The following is a 22,445-nucleotide window of genomic DNA, read 5'->3' as shown; positions in this document are numbered from 1 at the left end:
ATCAACCGACGGAACGGTGAAATTCAACTTTAATTTTTTAATTAAGATTTCCGAAGGAAATAGAGAGTTATACCTGGTTAAATAGCTAGCTAGATATACCCATTACCTGACATGTGTTAACAGTTCCGTTTTGGTGCATTATATCACTGTTAACCAATCAATACCTTTTAAACGATATTTGTTCAGTCGGTTAAAGAATATTTAAACGAATCGTTTTCTCAGTTCAACCTCATACACTGATCTAGGCTGACAAACAGGAGGAGATTAAATACAAATTTAAAACTCCAACTAACATCATTTTGAGTTCAAAACTGAATCATGGAAAGCTTAAATATGATTCTATGTTTTACTATCTGCCTCATTAGCTTTGCACAAATTATTCATGGCGAAGGAGGGGATCGTAAGTATATGTTTATTATTTGAATTAGTTTAAAGTGAAAACATTGGAAATATATGGCATGTTGATGTCCTCTAAGTATCAATCGTATTTTTTGTTTATTTATTAAAATAAAAATTAGTTGTCAGGCTTATACAATCCCTGTACATCATCACCTGACTATGATGTTTGAAAAATAGCCTACACTTTTTTTTCTTCTGTGAATATATATTATATGAATATCAACATTATAATAAAAAGGAGAAAAGAAAAAATCACACACACATAAATACACTCTCGCACTTGTATTAAAATAACATATTTCAACTTTTGTATTGCAAAGAAAAATGTTATCTAAGTAAAAGTATGCCTTATATAAACTGTAAGTGTCATTTCCTTATTTTATATGTTTTGAAACAAAAGTAATTGTTACTAACCAGTTAAAATGTTATCTACTGGGGCCCAGAATTTAAAAAAAAAAGATGTGGTATCATTTTTCCTTTCTATATAATGTTCATTTTCCTTATATTACTATTTGTGCAAATAGCCCTATAATTAAGAAATAATTCATGACAGCGGTACATTTGTTTTTATTTAACCATGGTTACATCTACGGCTGCCATGAATTCTTTCGATTTTTATAGGACAAATTCGGTAAATCTGTTTACTGTGAACGCCCTATACATACGATACTGTTTTGGCTGTTCCGTTTTACCCAATTTTGATAATATTAGTAATATTATATTATTCAATGATTATATTTTTGATCGTATTTTCACTTATATATTTTTCTTCCAATGTAATTCTATTCGTTCTGAGGCGTATACGAAGCTTTAAAACGCCCGGTATTTACATTTGATTTTTTGTTTACGGAAACATACTTGTGACGTCACCTTGTTTCGTTGTCATGTCAAGACAATAACATCATTTCAAGGAATTTTCGTTTTATGAAAGGAGTAAAGGCCGGTTTTGGCATCAAATTTCAATTTCATCTGACGAAAGGTTTTGGACACTTTTTAAACACTTAAATGTCTATTTCAATTGATTCAATTATTTTTGGAGAAATATTTCAACTGATTCACTCACTAAAAACGCTCTGATTCTAGTTTAAATATGAAAAATCTATTAAATATGCAAAAAAATGTCACTTTCATACGTTTGTTCTCAAAAATGAAAGTGGCCGCATTCGTGTTTATCCTCGACCTTTATATATGTTATGTATTATCATTAAACACAACTTACATTTCAATATCAAGATTGAACACGAATGCGGCCACTTTCATTTAAGACAGAAAGCGTCTAAAATTTAACTAAAATGCTGAAATTGTGAAGATTTCAGTAATTTAGCATGACTTAATGATGCGAGTTCCCGATATATGCGCATTGTAATGCCAAAAACAGTCAATATTTATGTAGCAGAAAAATTATACCTTCCAAAAATTAACGAAAAGTTCACATTTAAACAATTTTTTTTAAACTGCTATATTTTGGGACCAAAAAGGGATCTTACTGAACCTACTCCTTTAACCATGAACAATTGAAATGGACGTTTTTGTTTATTTTGCTGTAGAAGAGATATTAATATATTTTGTATCTGAATCTTGGCCTATGTAAAGTGGGGGTTTTAATGTCGAAAATTGAGAATATCCGGTACTATAAATAAGTTGGTCGTAACGCGGAACAGCCTTTTTCTGTGTATTACTGCGTTTGCGCTAAAGATAGATATATTGCGATTTTACTGGATGACGATAATAGGTCTTCATATAAGAATACTTTTCATACAATTTACATTTTTGTTCATGTTGTTTATTAATTTAGAGATAACACAAAACACACAAAATAACAACAACGAAAATCGTGACCATCCAATTTCTAATTTGCAATTAAGTTACTGCATACGCGTTAAACGTAGTAACTTCAAGACATTAGGTTATACTTCATTTAGTCCAATCATAAAACTCTCAATATTTTATTGTAGCTAAATATTAATATTAATTGGGTGATAAATGTTTACTTTCATTATATTATGTATATTGTTGAATTATTTTTCTTTATCGTCCATATCAAAATATATCATACTGCTGTTTTTCTTCTTTGTTGAGGCATATGCTATTATTTCTGATCGAATTTTCTGCATTTAGGGTCCAATGTTCGTGAACTTTTCATTCTGTGGACTTCTATTTCTATAATCTTTTATTTAACTCCATTGTTGAAGCATATGATAAAAAGATCATAACATGTCAGTTTTCATATCGCATGTTTTATCAGCCCTCTGTCAATATCAGCCCTCGAGCCATGCTATGTTAAACTAAATAACATATGATTTGTCCTGTATGATAATAGCATTAAATTAACGTAAATTACATATTTTTCGAATTGGTGCTTAGCGGGCTGATATGAAAAGTTTATCACATGCCTTTCCGTAACGTTATCGAATAGCATTCCGGTGATATTCGACAAATTCCGGTAAATACACCTCAATGCTACGCTTTCAGTGAAAAGCATGACAAAGGAGTGTAAAAAAACAATTATTTGGATACTAAAAATTATACTGTGTAAAAAAATAATAAAAAAAATTTATTGAATAAATGATTTTTTTACTGTATAAAAAGTTTCAAAAATAACTGAGAAAGTTTCTTTAACAAAAATGACTTTTTCCTTACAGTGTTCATTAGGTTTATTGTTGAATTATTTTTTTTGTCGATTCGTCCATAAATTCTTCTTCTCTGTTGAGGCATATGATGAGAAAGATTTCATATCAAATGTATTAAATTTGGGGTCGGACGTCCGTGAATTTTTCAATCTTTCAACTTCTATTTGGGAACCACGTAAAAGGATCAATATTATATATGAATCTGTGATTTTTCCTCATTGTTGAAGCACACGATAAAAAGATCATAACATGTCATTTTTCATATCTCATGTATTATCAGCCCTCGGTCAAAATAATCCCCCGAGCCTTGCGGCTCTTGGGCTGATATTGAACCTAGGGCTGATAATGCATGCGATATGAAAAATTCCATGTAATAATCTGATAGTATCAAGTGGGAGATATATACTCGTATCAATTGGGAACCTGAAAAGAAAACAAAATTGAGCAAATTAACTCTACATGTACCTGAGAGTTCTTTGAAATACTTCATAACGATCTTTCATCATTTAATACTCCTGGTATTTTTTGTTATTGTTAAAAGGTTTTTTTTCACTCCTTTACAAGGTTTAATAAATTACCTAAATCAAGCTCATTACTCAGTTTTTGCAATTTGTGACATTTGTTTCCAAACGACTATCTTTTTTAATTTCCTTACCAAGAGACCAGTGTTAAGGTTTAAACATGTTTTATTGTTCAAATGACGATTGATATGATCAGACACAAGTTTTACAACTTTCGCACATGGTTACTAATATGAGTGGATGTATGCAGCAACTTAGAAACTTCTAAACTAGTTAATATATTGATAAAAAATTTATTTTTCTATCTTATTTTCAGCATGCCTCGCGAATCCATGCATGAATGGTGCAACATGCACTTCTAATGGTCCACAATACACATGTGGCTGTGATACAGGTTACAAAGGAACACACTGTGGTCAGTAACTTCATTTTAGTTGATCTTTTTGGTATACTATCACTTGTACGTTTATTTACATGTTTAGATACTTTCTGGTAGTAATAAACAGTACAAAAAGGAAAAACTGACACTCATTTCTTTGCTACAGTTTTTTCCATAATTTCCAACCAAAAAGGCTTAATGTTCATGTCTATTAAAATTTATAAAAAACAGCATCGTCCATAATAACATTAACGGTACCAATTTTCCTGCACCATAAATTTGATTATCACTAGTTAACATGATGTTTATAACAAGACATTTAGACGCAGTATAAATGCCAAAAATAGACAACTCTCCATCCAATCTGTAGTGAGTAAAAAGTACCAAAAGATACAATCTGAAATTAATTGTTAATATATACAATATGCATGGAATTGATTCAAAATATATACAATATGCATTTAATTGATACAAAATGTTACTAAAAAAGGGTTGACAAATGTGAAAAAACTCCACAAAACTTAATCCAAAGTAGAAATATAATCCATTGGAATTATACCCTATCTGATAGTATTGATACTAAATATTGAGTTGTAAAAAATAAATCAAATATTTCACATCATATTTTCAGAAAACTGAATTGAAAAGTGCAGGTAGTAAAATTGTGTGCACATTCAGGAATTAATTTTGTGTACCCTGCTTACGTCATTGTATTTGAACACTGTGATTGAACAAACAGCACATTATCTACTTAACATCTTTTTCATAACTAAGGGATGAATCATGTGCAATCTTAAAAGATTTGTATGAAAAGACTGCAATAATTTCTGAACTTAAGCACGGTCTGTGTTTACACGTAAACTCACTGTGAAGGCTATATTATGCTTTAACTAACTAAAAATCTGTTGTATTGCACGATAAATTTCATATTTAAAAATCAACCTGGGCCACAATGCGAAAACAACCTGTGTACTGCTACCGAAATAAGATTTTTTTTTAGGTTCCACTATTTATGATATTCTGTGTTCATTAGCGAAAATGGAATAAATTGGCCTCTTAGTTTTGAAATTTGGTTAAGTAATACATTTGTTGAAGGTAATCCCTCATCATTGAAATGCAACCAAAACGTGCTTTGAAGAAACGTGCCATGTCAAAGCGTGTTGCGAATCTAATGCAACTATAAGAACAATTGATCTTTATTTAACAATGTGTATGAAATTTTCATTGATAATCGTTTTACGGGAGTTCGCTTCTCAGTTTCAATAATTAACTTTTGATAAAACTAGTATATAGTAAACTATGATAGGGAATAAATAAAGGAATAAAAAAGCAAAGAAAATATAAAGGTCAATGTGCTTGTTTTCGCTATATTAGCATTTGACATTTTTGCCGGAAAATGTTCTGTCTTGACTTTTCATAGCTTTATCATTGACATCTAAAGTTTCAAAAACTATTAAAAAATGATTAAAATTGTATAAGACTTTTTCATATGGCTTAGCATTATACACGTATATGATTTATCAAAAGAAAAATGGGGGTCAAAGGGCAATTTTTTAAGGCGTTTAAACGAATAATACCAGAGAATTTCGAAAAACTGACAAAATTCCAAAACATGACAAGCCAACATCCTTAAAAACAAAAAAACAATGTGTATCAAAAATACCGAACTAAAATAAGTCAAATTAGGAAGGGGAAGTCCAAAAATTTGGCAAAGCCACTCATTATCAGGAAACCGACTGTAAGTAGAAGCCTCGTCAAAATTTGCAGTTTCGTAGGATGGCTTTATGAAATGTGTTTCATAGCTTGGATGTGTAGTGAAAAAAAAATATCCTGTCAGGTCAAATTTAATAAAGATGAATTTTTAAACATTTGTAAAAAAAAGTGACTGTAAATCAATAAAGTATGGATAAAACCAGAGGATTCCAAAAACCTGACAAAAAATCCAAAACATGACAAGCGAACATCCTTAAAGAAACTTTCAATAATATTCTCTATCGATTTGTATCAAAGACTTGTTTCAGAAAGTGTTGTCATATTCCAGAATTTACATTGTTTATCTTACTTTATATATTTTGGTAAACATGGTATATAAGCTTAGTGTGTGTGTGAATAAATATCATTTTGTGGAAATAGTAGCGTCAGTAGTATATAAGTATCATCAGTTGTATAATACAGAATAATGAGGATCAATAGATTAAATTAAAAGACTAAAAGAAGTAATCCACAATGCTTTTCACATAAAATTGGTAGCATACGCTACAAATTTTTTACTTGGGGATACCATACGGCATATGTTGCTAAAAGTGAACAGAAGGGCAAATAAATTCTTCATAGATAGCACGATTAAATTTTGCATTTACGCCAGATGCGCGTTGAACCATGCTACGCAGAGGAACAAGTTATCACTATGCCGGAGTTTCTGATTGAGAACCTCTTTGTTGAATTTGGAGATATTTACAACAAGTATTCGGCATTCATATGGGAACGAAATGGGAACACCTCGTCTCGTCGACTTCTTCTTATTTTCAAATTAGTCTGAGACATCTTGTATAAACAAGACGATCAAAGAAGTCAGATCATTTATATTCCCATTCAGATATATTGATGATGTTCTTTCCATTAGCAATCCAAACTTTCTTATTAAGTTCTATTTATATTCCACAGAACTAGAAATTTATAGAAACAACAGACACGGCCTTCCTTTAACTTATTTTTAACTTATACCTCGAACTTGACATAAACGGTCATCTCAGTACCAGAATCTATGACAAACAAATTTCCCAACTCATTCGTTATTCAAGACCTTGCAGCTGCTATTCAGACTTTGAAAACCGTCACCAGTGTCTGTGCAGAAAGTTGATGCACCAATGTTATGTCAATAACTCTCCTTCTTTTTCACAAAAGGTCATTGGAAGATACCAAGACCTTATTGATAGAATATCTGTATCAATACACGATGGCCTTTTTGTATTAATTCTAGGTACTTACGTTATTTAAAATTATAGTGTTCTTTAATTTGTCTTTGTAAATGAAAACTTTGACCGTTTAGTCTAATTTTGGTAATATCCGTTTGACGTGGCTCGGTACTTTAACATCCTGTCATTTTGTTATTGTGCTATTATAGTAAAATTTTGTATTTATATCTTTCTTAATTAAATGTTCTTTGTCTATATGCTTTTTTTCTTTTTTTTATTGTTGACTTATTTGTTTTTCAATAGAGAATAAGATTATTACATTTTGTTGACTGTTGTACCCTTATTTTTGACATTATTAATTTTATGACTTTTTTTGTTTTATTCGCACATAACTGTCAATATAATAGAAGTTATCATTGAGTGCCGATATATCAATCAAATATCTAAAAGTGTTATGGAATTTAAGTATCAGATGTTGTTTTGATGTGTCTTTGTTGATTTTGGTCATAAAATGTATATCATAGTTAAATACAGAAACACGTCCGCAATAAGTGGTGCATAGTTAGTTTCCATTTGAATTCCGATAACCAGACGATATATAGAGTTTAAATATAAATATCAGATCTCAGATATTCCCTAATAAATCATCTCATTCAATCTATAAAAAGGCTTGGAGCGATTGAGATAAACTTCACGTACTATATTAAAGGGTCCTATCTTCGTACAACACAATTTGTGGACCTCAAGATCTCGTTTGGTATTTTGTAACGTTTGGGTATTGTTTAATATCATATACTGTATTAATACTTTATTATTTTTTAAATCTATTTGTAAGATATTGTGGTTCGTTGTTTAATATGAATTAAGATATATTAAATGTTATAAACTATATTTCTTTCAGAATCAGATACCTCAGTTACCACAACCGTCAAATCAACTCCTAGATCTGGAACAAATTCACTTTCAGATGGGTAAATAGTATTAGTATAAACAAACATACTTAAAGTAAGATTAATATGAATAGCTGTGACAAAAGAAGGGTAGCTTTAACACGAGTGAGGTCATCTTATTTATTCATATTTTCATTACTGCCGTTAAGCAAAGTTTGATTTTATCTTCTTTTTCTGATTAGGTTTCTTTTAAATCAAAAAAACATTCCGTTGCGAAATTATCTTTTGAATGATCATATCATATTTTTTCAAATATCACGTAAACTGTTTAACATTTCTACACATAACCAGATATTGTTTTTTTCATAGCATGATTTTTATCATACGACGATTACGGTACACATCATGTGTTGACACAATTTTTTAACTTCCGTTGCTTTTATTGGTTGAGTGGTGACTCAGGTTTTGTCAACTAAACTATGTGTTGCTGTATGCATCATACCTTTTTATCGTTAAATGACTAGTTAATGTGGTAGTCTCATGTACCAAAACTTGTCTTCACTCATCACAACTTTTATGCACCAGTAACTTAAAGTAATAGTTGAAAGGAGGATGGCATTTGGTTTTAACACCTATCCATCATTTTGTCTGTCTGTCCGTCCTTTCGGCTGTCCGTCCTTCCGGCCATCTGTCCATCTATCCCATTATCATTATAGAAATAAAGTTATTCGAGAAAAATCCTTCAACAGTTTGAATGATAGGATGTTTTCACTTTGCTGGCTGTTTATACATATATTGAAGGTGTGCATTTTGTCAAGGTTTTCATTTTTATACATATTTGCTCTTTTAGCAGATTTTTAACTGATTTTCGTTAATGTATACTTGCATAAGAGATCATCACTAAGGAAACAGTCATACATAAAATGCAACTAGAATTGAAAGGATATTTGTTGTTAAAAAATATGAACTTTGTTTACTACCACTTCCCGTAAACATAAATAAAAAAACATGTTAATCAGACGTCAAATGTTGTATGCCGCAAATCCAATTGTTCTTTTCAGGAAGTTTACTGTTATAGCTGTTGGTTGTATAATTTCTGTGATTATTTTCTTGTGATCATTCCTTGCTGTTGTATAAAAGTTGTCTATATAAAGGTAAGAAATGTGTTTTAAAATATAATAAAACAATACAGGAAATCTAAAAAATGTTTGTCTCCAAATCGGAATCAAGTCATCTCGTAATTTGTGCATTTCGTACCTCTGCCATTCTGTACTCAACGTTTACCAGTTCGTTCCCACGATAATGTCAATTCCGTTCCCCATAGACAAAACGCATCTACCATTTTGTACTTCATTGACTTAATTCGTGTTAACTATTTCCTATCATTATTAAGTTAAGTTTTTTATGATTTTAATTGTGCTTTTTCGTGATGTTCAGTTTTGATTGGTCGAGAAAGCCGGAGTGCCAGGGGAGAACCACCGACCTTCGGTAGGAAAAATGAAAATCCTATTCAACTGAGATTAGAGACGAGTCTACCTGCTACGTAAATTTATTGAACTCACAAAATTGGAATTGACGAACTAGTCTTATCTTGTTTTATCGGGCCCTTTATAAAGCTGACTATGCGGTTTGAGCGTTGCCCATTGTTTAAGGCCGTACGGTGAAGAGTTGTTAATGTCTTAGTCATTTTGGTCTCGTGTGGACAGTTGTGTCATTGGCAATCATACTACATCTTCTTTTTTATATATTGTGATACAGTAGTTTGACTATTTAAACATCTTGCCCACCGACTGCGAGTTCCCCGTCTATCTAGAGTATGGGGGTGTAAAGATCATGTACGGATACAACCCTACAGAGTGTTTTTTTTATTAGAGCGCATATTACCTAAAATTATGAGCTCTTTTTATGTTCAAGTCTTTTGACATAGTATGCAGCATCACATAACTAGTCATTGACAAGGAAAAAACGTTTGTAAATGTGTGGTTTGCTAGAATATTTATCAATCCTGATACTTGGCAGGATCGTTGCGTCATTTAGGCAAGTTTATATATATCTCACTCTTTTTTCATATCATTTTTTATGAATGTAAAATTTTGTAGTGATCCTTACTGGTCTTAATGTTAAGCTTGTTTTGATTATTAGCCTTAACCCTGAATTGTGTCGAACATTGTTTACATGTTAAGCATATGATGTTCCATGTATCTTGCAATATGTTCGTTAAAATGGAAGTTACAATTTATGTTATCAGTTCCGAATGTCGTTCTGGATTTCATTTCATTCGGGACACTCATAAACATTGAAAGCCGAAAATTTATCAGTTCTTCGTAAAACAGAACTTTATAAAACAGAGATGATTTCTGTTTCCCAATTTTGAATTTTCCATTTCTATGTGGAACAATTCCAGGATCGTCTGTCTATGAAGTTTAAATATCACAGCTGAACAGATATTGACTGTTGACGATTTCCTTGATAGAGGGTTGTTGCTCAGATGGAAGCTATTAAATTAAGACTTCCTATTGGTGAAATTGGAATCAGCCTTTCGTTAAATTAACGGACGGCATCACCTGATTGTTGATTGTTATGGAATATCTGTTTCAAAGATAACGATGTTTTCCCCCCCAATAAGACCTACCGATATTATCTTATCTCAGGGCATTACTAACACGAGTAACAAGAGTGGTGCCACATATAGAGCAGTATCTTCTAACCTTTCCGTACACTAGAAATAACGGCCTTTTCAGTTGTATGCGTGTCAATTATTTGAGCATTGCATTGACAGTTTGAAGGTAAATTTGGTAATTTTCGCGTCTCCTTTTCAAATCAAATGTAATTCATTGTACAAGTTGTACAAATACCATGATTTGTTAAAGAATGTTATTCATTGTACAAGTTGTACAAATACCATGATTTGTTAAAGAATGTTATTCATTGTACAAGTTGTACAAATACCATGATTTGTTAAAGAATGTTATTCATTGTACAAGTTGTACAAATACCATGATTTGTTAAAGAATGTAATTCATTGGACAAGTTGTACAAATACCATGATTTGTTAAAGAATGTTATTCATTGTACAAGTTGTACAAATACTATGATTTGTTAAAGAATGTAATTCATTGTACAAGTTGTACAAATACTATGATTTGTTAAAGAATGTTATTCATTGTACAAGTTGTACAAATACCATGATTTGTTAAAGAATGTTATTCATTGTACAAGTTGTACAAATACCATGATTTGTTAAAGAATGTTATTCATTGTACAAGTTGTACAAATACCATGATTTGTTAAAGAATGTTATTCATTGTACAAGTTGTACAAATACCATGATTTGTTAAAGAATGTAATTCATTGGACAAGTTGTACAAATACCATGATTTGTTAAAGAATGTTATTCATTGTACAAGTTGTACAAATACTATGATTTGTTAAAGAATGTAATTCATTGTACAAGTTGTACAAATACTATGATTTGTTAAAGAATGTTATTCATTGTACAAGTTGTACAAATACCATGATTTGTTAAAGAATGTTATTCATTGTACAAGTTGTACAAATACCATGATTTGTTAAAGAATGTTATTCATTGTACAAGTTGTACAAATACCATGATTTGTTAAAGAATGTTATTCATTGTACAAGTTGTACAAATACCATGATTTGTTAAAGAATGTAATTCATTGGACAAGTTGTACAAATACCATGATTTGTTAAAGAATGTTATTCATTGTACAAGTTGTACAAATACTATGATTTGTTAAAGAATGTAATTCATTGTACAAGTTGTACAAATACTATGATTTGTTAAAGAATGTTATTCATTGTACAAGTTGTACAAATACCATGATTTGTTAAAGAATGTTATTCATTGTACAAGTTGTACAAATACTATGATTTGTTAAAGAATGTTATTCATTGTACAAGTTGTACAAAAACTATGATTTGTTAAAGAATGTAATTCATTGTACAAGTTGTACAAATACCATGATTTGTTAAAGAATGTTATTCATTATAAAATAGTCTTAAACTTTATTAACATCGGTGTGTATTTGTTTTTATGTAATCGTTCTAATTTCTTTTACAGGGACCTCTGGCCATGCAAAAAGAAAACTTAAAAAAAATAGATATTGCAAGCACTTCTGTTGTTACAGTATGTGCGAAACGATACAATTTCAAAGGTTTTAACATTTTTAATTTGTTTCTACTGAAGTGATTATAAATGTATGTTCTCTCATCTCATCTAAAGAAAATTGTATTTTTTCTCTTACAATTTTTTTTCTTTCATTTGTTTCTATTTATAGTCAAATATGCAGTAAATAAAAAGCAACTAAAGATACCAATTGCAAAATGTTTTATTTAGATGTCTAAATGCATTAAAAAAAAAGATTGGCTGAAAGAAAGGATCAGCATTACCTTCTGACAATTCAGAGTAATTTTAATAAGTATCTTGAAAAATTGAACAATTTGGCTGTTTTTGTTTTTACTTGAGTGGTCTCTTCTCTTAGTCGATTTATGAGATTTGAACTAAATCTCTACTTTAATTGAACCGTTTATGATAAAACTTCTACACAACATTTTAACAGTGGTCTCTTCTTAGTCGATTTATGAGATTTGAACTACAGTCTCTATTTCAATTGAACCGTTTATGATAAAACTTCTACACAACATTATATTACATTGTACAATCAGTATCGGTACTACATTTTTTAGTTCAAATATTTTGATTTCAACATGATATCCCAGAACTCCCCAAAAAAGTCACTTCCGATGAATATAAAATATCGAACTCTGTAAAATTTAATAAACCCGAATTTATGGAACGTTCGATTTACATTATTCGGATATTCGAGTTTGTCAAATTTTACCGAGTTTTTTCATTTTATACTTTTTGGAATTGACGTATTTTGGTAATTCTGGGATATCATGTTGAAAGAAAAATTAAATATTTGTTCACATCAAATGGCACCGTATCCTAATTTATCATTTCTTCTGGATATATCTGGAAATAGTTTTTATCAATAAGCACAAAAAAGTCGGACTTTGTAACTACGTAAAAATTTCTAGCCGTCAATAAAATTTCCATGTAAATATTAGGTTGCAAACTTCCGAGCAAAATTTGCTTTAAGGTTTAGACGTAAAAATGGCTTCAGCGTTATGACGTTGTAGGAAGGCGTCCCATATTTTTTTTAAAATCTAAATAGTCTTGCTCTACATTCCTTTTATTTGGACTATATGGGTACTTGTTATAAAAAATACCATTTTGATTCCAGAATATATGTTCAAACATTTGTCCGGCGCAAATACAAAATTTCAATCCGGGTATATATGATTAGTTTATTTACAACCACTGGGTCGATGCCACTGCTGGTGAATGTGTTTCCCCCGACGTTATAACCAGCCCAGTAGTCTGCACTTATGTGTCGAAATGAGATATCATTGATATGGTCATAACTATAAATTAACTGTTTCAAAACTTTGAATGTTTAACAAACTAAGGCTTTTCTACCCCAGGAATAGATTACCTTAGCTGTATTAGGCAAAACTTTTAGGAATGTTTGTCATCAATGCTCTTCAACGTTATTGTTGAAGAAAGAAGTCTACATGTAGTCAGCATAAGACATGATTGATTGATAATTTTACATAGTCTTTAGAAAAAACATGTGATAAAAGAAAGCAATGATAAAAGTAATTGCGAATACTATACATCATTCTTTTGTCTTCTAGGTGGACATTATAGGCAACTTTTCAACTCACTTTGCATTGTAATAGAATTATATGAAACAGTTTGTTAGATTCATGTAAATGAAATGTCTTTTGTTGTTGTCCTATTGACTGATGTCTTTGAGCTTTGGTTATGTCATTTGATTAGGGACTTTCCATTTTGAATTTTCCTTGGAGCTCATTTTTTTTTTGGTGATTTTACTTTCTTGTATAATGTCAACATATAAGGGTATTTAAAAATTAATTTTACTTTTAAAAGTATCGTTTTACATCAAATAGGAAATCTAAGTTGCAAATTTAAATTATAAAAATGCATTTTACAAGCAAAACTTAAAATTCAAAAGAAAATCTCATTTCTTCATAATTGTCAGTATGACATACTACATGTACTGATTAGAAATAAAATGTGTTTACGTAAATAAGTTGCAGTATCTCAAATTATATCTTTTTGTCATGGTAGAAGGTTACATTTATGTTTAAATAAAAAGAAAATTCGTCTTCGTCTTAAACAAAGACGTGTTAACGAGACATACGTTAATACTTTTTCATGACTTACAAAAGTACATTAATAATATCTATCAACAAAATAAAGTGCATTTCATTTTTTTAATATCTGAATAGCAATCTTAGTCACCAAAACCATCAAAATGATATAAAACTAAGGTACAGTAGAACTACAAACGATTGAAGTTTATAAAGAACATATAAATTTATTTTTACCAAAATGAAAATGTTAGAGATTTAAATATAAATTGAAGAGCATCAACACGTGACAATCATTGAATGAAAATACGACCATGAACAAAAAAGTATATGTGTGATCGACTTTAAATAATCAACGACCCCATATTCCATAAATGATCTTCACATGATACAATAATCTTCAATCTAACTTATCAGGAGCGAACTGTAAATATTAATGTTATGATATTACAGTCAAATAGAATACAAATTTGTTTGTATACAAAACATTGTCAGTGATGTCATTACCGATTCAATATGTTCTAATTGAATTCATAATTACCAAAATGTTTAATTAAGCATTCAGAAGAAGTCGAATATTCATTTCTCGTGTTTATGTGAAATGAAAACTGTGTCAACGTGTTTGACAATTTCATATTATGTTGGTGTTGAAACAATGGTATGGATTATTTTTTATCTTCAAACTTGTTGCCACGTTTACCGTTTTTAGTACCAAATACTACCAAATTATATTTTAAGTGATGATAATCATAATGTTCAGGCGAAGCTATTACAAACTTGGGATCCCATATATTGACATTATATTCATTAAAAGTAGAAGTAATATAACGTTACTATTACGATATATTAACATTTCAATTTGACCATCATTATGAAAGACAGTATGATTTTTAATTTTAGTTTCTTTTATACATTTTGGAGTTGAGTATGACTTTCATTATCATTGAACGATGTACATTTTTTGTTTAGGGGCCAGATGAAGCACGCATCCGGTTGTGGATTTTTCTCGCTGCATTGAAAAAGTATTGGTGGCATTCGATTATTATTTGTTCTTTTGTTGGGTTGTTGTCTCTTTGACACATTCTCCATTCTCATTCCCAATATTTATAATTGTTGGCCTTTTAAAATAAAATATACAAACGTTTAGCTTTAAGGAAGATAGTTACAAAACGTTAAGTCTTAATATGATCACAACTGTATGTTTGTCCTAAAGAATGATAATAATAGATTTAACAAATAAGAAACTGAATGTTTAGCCTGAAAAATAAGTTTATAAGTAAACATTTTGATTTAACAAATATGAAACTGAATGTTTAGCCTGAAAAATTAAATAATAGTAAAACGTTTGGATTTAAGAAAGATTATGGCCAAACGTTTCAATAAAAGAAAAAAGAAAAACTAAACGTTTGAAAATAACTAATGTTTGGCCGTACAAAAAATAATATTTGTTACGAAAAAAAAATATCTGGAAGGTTGGTTTTAAGAAGGGTAATGGCTGAAGGTTTGGCATTAATATATATGTAACACTCAGAAACGTGTCCTTCCCCCCAAACGTGTCCGAGTCCCCCAAACGTGTCCATGTTGACGTCACTGATCTGCAAAAGATGTCTAGATCAAAACATCGCCAAAGCGTGTGATTTGTATAAACGCCCAAACGTGTCCATTTCTCAACTTACCCCAAACGTGTCCAATGCCAAAAACGTGTCAATATCAAGCGTTATTTGGTTAGTGCTATTCCATTAATACTAATTTATACTAATTTTACCATTTCATTAAAAATATAGATAAGGTACTTTTTCAAACCGTCCGAAAAACTGGGTAAAAGCGGGGGCGTCATTTCGGCTATGTCGTATGTAAATAGGAAGCAAACATATTTAGTCAAACTGTACAGTTAACGGATGAAAGTGTCCCTTTCTTTGCACATTTAAATTTGTTCTCTTTAAAAATTGGGAAACACCGGCTACTGGACGATCAACAGTCTAAAGTAAATTTATACAGTACAAATGTAAAAATAAAAACTTCTAACCTATGTTTTCTCTAAATATGCATGAAATACTTGCAACTGGACAATACGCAATCATCAATTTAAAGATAACTTAAACAGTATAGAACAGTAAAATCATTAAAACATGTATGTTCTCTAAATATGCATGAAATACTTGCAACTGGAAATACAGTCTAAAGTTGTTTTATACAGTACAAATTAAATTTGCAATTTCGGTAACCACTAATAACCGGCGTTGATCACATACTATTTATATTAATAAAAAGAATCTATAAAACCAATGCATGAAATATTTGGCACTGGACGTTATGTCTCTTGATCGTGTGTCTTTAGTGATGCTGGAAACCTAAAATTTATTAAAAAAAAACGGACAACCAATTGATGATTTGTTGAGGTTTTGAAACACACACAAATTCAGGTGGTGAACTATTAACAAAAAAATATTCAAAAAAATGCTTCTTAACGCCCGCCATGCAATATTCGGATAAATATAAAAAGGATCAAAGGAGTTTATAAGTACAAAATAATTCACAAAGTTACCGATTAATTCAACTCTATAATTATTCAGTGTAGGTTTGCTCTAAACGAGTATGAAATACTTGCGACTGAACAATAAGTAATTTCAGTCAAAAGATAATTAACAATTACAGATTAAATTTGGAATTATGATATTCATTTAAAACCTACATTTAATTAGCTAAAGCTAATAAATAAAAAGTTTGTCACCTGTGTCACCAACATAGAATTGCCGTATAGTTAACGTTATCAGCGATTTTATTTAGGAGTTACATGTAGTAACGCTAAAAGACGTGAGACGTTCTGGCGTTAAATATTGGACACGTTTTGGCGAATAACATTTATCGGACACGTTTGGGTGTTATGAAATCGGACACGTTTGGGGAATATTGTACATTTCGGACACGTTTAGGGAGAAAAGACACGTTTGGGGGAATCGGACACGTTTGGGGGGAAGGACACGTTTGGGAGTGTTACATATATAATAACTAAACGTTCGGTCTCAAGAAAGATAATGGATTAACATTTAGCATTACAAAGATAAGAAGTGAACGTTTGACATTGACAAGGATACAAACAAAATGATGACCTTACGAAAAATCAACTTTTAATATCTACTCAGACAAAGATGAACTTTTTAAAATTTAAAATAAAATTGTGAATGGAAATGGGGAATGTGTCAAAGAGACAACAACCCGACCAAATAAAAAACAACAGCAGAAGGTCACCAAAAGGTCTTCAATGTAGCGAGAAATTCCCGCACCCGGAGGCGTCCTTCAACTGGCCCCTAAACAAATATATACTAGTTCAGTGATAATGAACGCCATACTAATTTCCAAATTGTACACAAGAAACTAATATAAAAAATAGTACAAGACTAACAAAGGCCAGAGGCTCCTGACTTGGGACAGGCGCAAAAATGCGGCGGGGTTAAACATGTTCCCCTATACCTCTAACCAATGTAGAAAAATAAACGCATAACATTACGCACATTAAAATTCAGTTCAAGAGAAGTCCGAGTCTGATGTCAGAAGATGTAACCAAAGAAAATAAACAAAATGACAATAATACATAAATAACAACAGACTACTAGCAGTTAACTGACATGCCAGCTCCAGACTTCAATTAAACTGACTGAAAGATTATGATTTCATCATATGAACATCAGGCACAATCCTTCCCGTTAGGGGTTTAGTATCATACCATCATAACATATATGAGAAGAACATAACCCGTGTCATGCCAACAACTGTTTTTAGAATAAATGTCTTTAGTTCCGACGCAAAGACCTTATCAGTGACTCAATATTAACGCCAAAATATGCAATCTTTAATGACTTGACAACAGTATCGTAATTATATCCCTTCTTAATCAGAGGTGAATACTGACACCTTTGTGCTTTATAAAGAATATTTCCATAAAAAAATGGATGTGAAATACCTGAAAATTAATGAATATCATGAGAAATACGTAATAAAAAGTTGAGAAAATGAATGAATATCATGAGAAAAGAATGAATATCATGAGAAAAGAATGAATATCATGAGAAAAACGTAATGAAAAGTTGGATCTAAATAAATATAACGTCGGGTATATTCCAGTGGTATAAAGGAGTTATTCTTTCAAAAATTGGGTAAAATTCTGCAAAAAACTATGTAAAGCAATGTTGGGATTACCAACATTGCAAATTTTATGGTTCTAAGTAAATCAGCTTATAAATAAGGTAATGAATGATGTTACAAAAAAGATACAAAAGGACAAAATGTGCAGATTTAACGTGTTAGCAGTTAATTACATACAAGAATAAAAGAAGACCGATAAGAAAGAATACAGAACGGGATTTCGAAGGAGAGAGCATAGAAAATAGAGTGGAAATAAGAAAATAAAAACAGGTTTAACATTTCATAAATTAAAAAGCCAATTTAGGTCATAAGATACAAGTAGACTATAATTGAAGATATAATGAACGAGAACAAAATGTGCCTATATAAAAACTCTTAATGCGTTTTACAATGTATTAATATATTTGATAAGCACATATTGATATCGTTGTAAAGTCATTCATCCTAAATCTGCTTAACAAATTTAAGTTCCGAATAAGTTATCACACAAATAAAAATAGTACTTTTCCTTTTCCATTAGGGTGTATTACTGGCTATTGTATCAAATATCATTTTTTTCTTGCCAAAAATTGTTTACCGACTCATGTTGATTGATTACTACAAATCATAGAGACTTGCAACATCTAATTAATTATCTAAAAACATCTTTAGAAAAATGTATTTGTGAATCGCAAGGAAATCCACATTTTAATGATAAAAAAATAAGATTAAAAAGATTAGAAATAATGTGTGCTATTATTAGTGCAACGAATATGATCTTATCTAGAAATATAATCTTTCTACATTTTTTATTAGGAGTCGACTTTTCTTTAATAACAGATATAGGGAGATGTGCTAAGATTGCAAATGAGACAATTCTCCATCCAAATAACAATTTATAAACGTAAACCATTAAAGGTCAATATACGGCCTTCAACACGGAGACTTAGATCACAACGAACAAAAAGCTATAAAGGGCCCCAAAATTACAAGTGGAAAACCATTCAAACGGGAAAACCAACTGTTTAATTTATATTAAAAAAATGAGAAACGAGAAACACGTCAATATTACAAAAAAACGACCACTACTGTACATCAGATTCCTGACTAACAGTCCATCATATGTTAAGCTTTGCTCTTATGGTACAGAGGTTGTTGAATGACTTAAATGAAGGCAACAGCAGTAAACCGGTGTACAAAAGTTATCAATCTATTTGGGGAAAACAAATCCGGGTGTTATACTGAAACCAAGAGAAACTATAAAGAAAAACAAAGGAACAACATGAACACTAAATTTCAAAAACAAAAAACGCCAACAAAACCAACTATTTGATAAAAAGTAAATTCCATATTTCTGACTTGGTCCAGGGCATATTAAGAACAAATGATGGGTTTCACCTGGTTTATGAGCTAGCCAAACCTCCCCCTTTGTGAATCAAATAGTCGGTATCGCGGAAAGGAAAGCACAGCATTACAGAAATACGGCAGAAACACACGCAACATAATATGCATCATAGAGAAACGCAAAAGTAATGGTTCATGACATAACATCCAAACAGCCGAACAACAACGAACATATAACATCAACGAAAAGCACCTGCGTTAGGAGCACACTCCTGGTAATTAAGTCTGTATATTGTGATCATGCACGTGCATAACTTATCAATTGATATATGTAAACAACTTACGACAGAGCAAAAGATATGTTACTGCTGAGAAATGGGAATTTGATAATTGGGGATTAGAAATCATCCCGTTTGTCATATATTTTAGTGTGTAGTCGACTAGCTGTGTCAATCATTAGGAAAATGTCAAGGTAGTGCTTCTGGTATCAGCAGTTTATCGGTAATTCGTATATTTCCCTTTGATCTTACTGCCTAATATTTTCGAGTATCAACGTACTAGCTCTATCACTGAAAACATTAGGCAATACGTTGTGTGACGTCATAATTACCGATAAACAGAATTATAGGAAATTTCATTTTTGATACTGACTATATCATATGGAATATCTAAACTCGCCCTAACGGGCTCGGCTAGATATTCCACATGATATAGTCAGTACTGTAAATTCAGAAATAATTCCGAGGTTTTTATTATTGCGAATAATGCGACTTAGTTGTAAACGCAATAATTAAAACTCACATTTTGTAATATTTTAACTGAATTAAGCATGACTTTTCTCAAAATCGTAAAAATTAAAACCGCATTCAAGTGTAAAATGACAAAATCGCAATAATAAATGCACGCAATAATTTTTGAATTTACAGAATAAAAAACGAAACTACCTATTATTCTATATATCCTTATCTTCAGGTTGACTGTGATATCTAAGATGCAACTACTGAGTTGAATATTGGTTATTAAAGAAATAATTTATGGGGGGCTTGACTATATCGTGATTTTACCACGGAACCAATTGTTTTGGATCGAAGCGCTCTAGGTGAAAAAATTATTTGCTGTTCCCACAAATAAAAGCATTATTAAATTGACGAAAAAGAACGGAGAAAATTGAATGAGTGACATACTTAAACTATTAACAATAAAATATGTAGATAGGTTTGGATAAATCTAAATGACAATTGTTCTGGTATATCTTATAAGTATACAAAAACAGCGTATATAACACATTTTAGCATCGTTTGTTTACGTTTCCTACTTTGTGATGATTTTCGATTTCACAAGCGTGTATTTTCCCATAAAATGCCTATATTCTGTCGTCATAGTTCAATGACATTAGGACGATCATTTATAAAAAAGCATATGACGAAGAGTACGATCGGAACAGCCCAAACAATATATTAATATTTTACCACGGGTGTGTACTCAAAACGTTTGAAGGACGTCATGTCAGAATAAGTGATAGAACATCATTAATCTATCTTACCTCCTACATGTACACATGTATATGAATATGATTGGTTAAACGAGTCCTCGTGAAGACCGTGTATATTCACATTTAGGTCAGTAGGGAGGCGGGGCTTACGAATTTGGCCACTATTTGATTATTTTTAAAATGAATGGAAAGTTCTGTTTAATTTTGTTATACCAAGGTCTTATAATTAAATCGTTATTGCTGACATTAGCTTTTTGTGCAGACCAATACATGCAATAGAAGTAGGTTCTTAAAATTGAACACTTGAACACTTTTCTATAGGAATAAGAAGATTTGGTATGCTTGCAAATGAGACAACTCTAGTCTTAGTTAAAAAAAAATAACGATAGTCGGTAAGACAAATTCGTTACATAGTGTGATACTGACCTAATACGATACATTTATATACGGGGTCAGTAAATTCCATATGGGGTTCGAATTCGAGCTTGGCTCTCTCTAACACACTACGTAACTTATAATATCTGAAAGTAAAAGTAAAGAATTTTAAATAGATGCTTTTTCTTTTTGTCTTTTAAAATGTTCTGAATGAATTCTGCTTCATACAAGTACAAAGGCAAGTTGACCAGAAGGGATACACAGTTAGTTCCAATTGGAATAACTATTTCAGAGATTGTGATTGAGGTTTTAAACATTATAAGTTGAATTGTAAGCCTAGGAGTGAAAAAAATGTTTTTTTTTGTATTCATAGCCTTCATCGTTTCCAGGTCATTTTGAATGACAATTAAACGCTAACATTCAAAGCACATTTTAGTTTTGATTTCTTTTGAATAAACAAGCACAAATAAATTCAAATACGATTTGAGCAATATCAGGCATTCATACATATCTAAATTACCAAAAAAACAGTATAGACGAGTAAGACTATACAAATGTTTGTCTGCTAATTTTGACAAAATAAAGCAAAAGATCGTATATACAAGTTTTAAAATTGCTCATATGAAAACTAGAGCAGCTATATAGGGAAAACGGTACTATTTATTCTGCCATAGGCAATAATATTAACATTTTTTAATTTGCCACTTCTTACGATTAGAGCCTGGATAAAACAAAACAGTTAAATGTTGTGTTACTACTTTATTATTCTGTTTTCAAACGTAAAGCAAAATAGTATCATGAACAACTTCCAACGGAGCTGGTTTATGTTATCCATGCCCACCGTCATTTTGCACCAAATTTATTAAATTTAAAGTCTTTTCGAATAATGCTTTAAAAATATTTCAATAGGTTTTAAAATTTATATTGTAAATATACACACTGCAGTTATTCATAGATAGATAAAAAAAATATATATATATATATTGTACCCTTACATCCAATCACAGCGCTCCTAATTTGACTTCCTTCACCTGCCTTGGGTACACAAAAAAGGCCAACCTAATGCTGGGAAATTTAATACTACCGTGTTTCCTATATATATTAACACAAAGTTCGTAAACAAAATACAATTGAATTTAAAAAGGTCGCTGGTATTTACACGTTCCTGTTAACA

At 30.8% G+C, this 22,445-nt stretch overlaps 1 protein-coding gene across 1 annotated transcript; it reads left to right on the top strand.

The window, feature by feature from the left end:
- Positions 1–217: 217 nt before the first annotated feature.
- On the top strand, positions 218–12,051 carry LOC134696772 (delta-like protein B). The gene is made up of 5 exons (XM_063558720.1): positions 218–400; positions 3,867–3,965; positions 7,746–7,815; positions 8,796–8,888; positions 11,819–12,051. Exons 1-4 carry the CDS (start codon positions 319–321, stop codon positions 8,848–8,850), a joined length of 306 nt encoding a protein of 101 aa, XP_063414790.1. The 5' UTR covers positions 218–318; the 3' UTR covers positions 8,851–8,888; positions 11,819–12,051.
- The last annotated feature ends 10,394 nt before the right edge of the window (positions 12,052–22,445 follow it).

Source organism: Mytilus trossulus, chromosome 14 (assembly GCF_036588685.1).
Source record: "Mytilus trossulus isolate FHL-02 chromosome 14, PNRI_Mtr1.1.1.hap1, whole genome shotgun sequence".
In the NCBI taxonomy this organism is placed as follows: Eukaryota; Metazoa; Mollusca; class Bivalvia; order Mytilida; family Mytilidae; genus Mytilus; species Mytilus trossulus.
The sequence above is the reverse complement of the archived record's forward strand: the minus strand, read 5'-3'. Positions and strand labels throughout refer to the sequence as shown.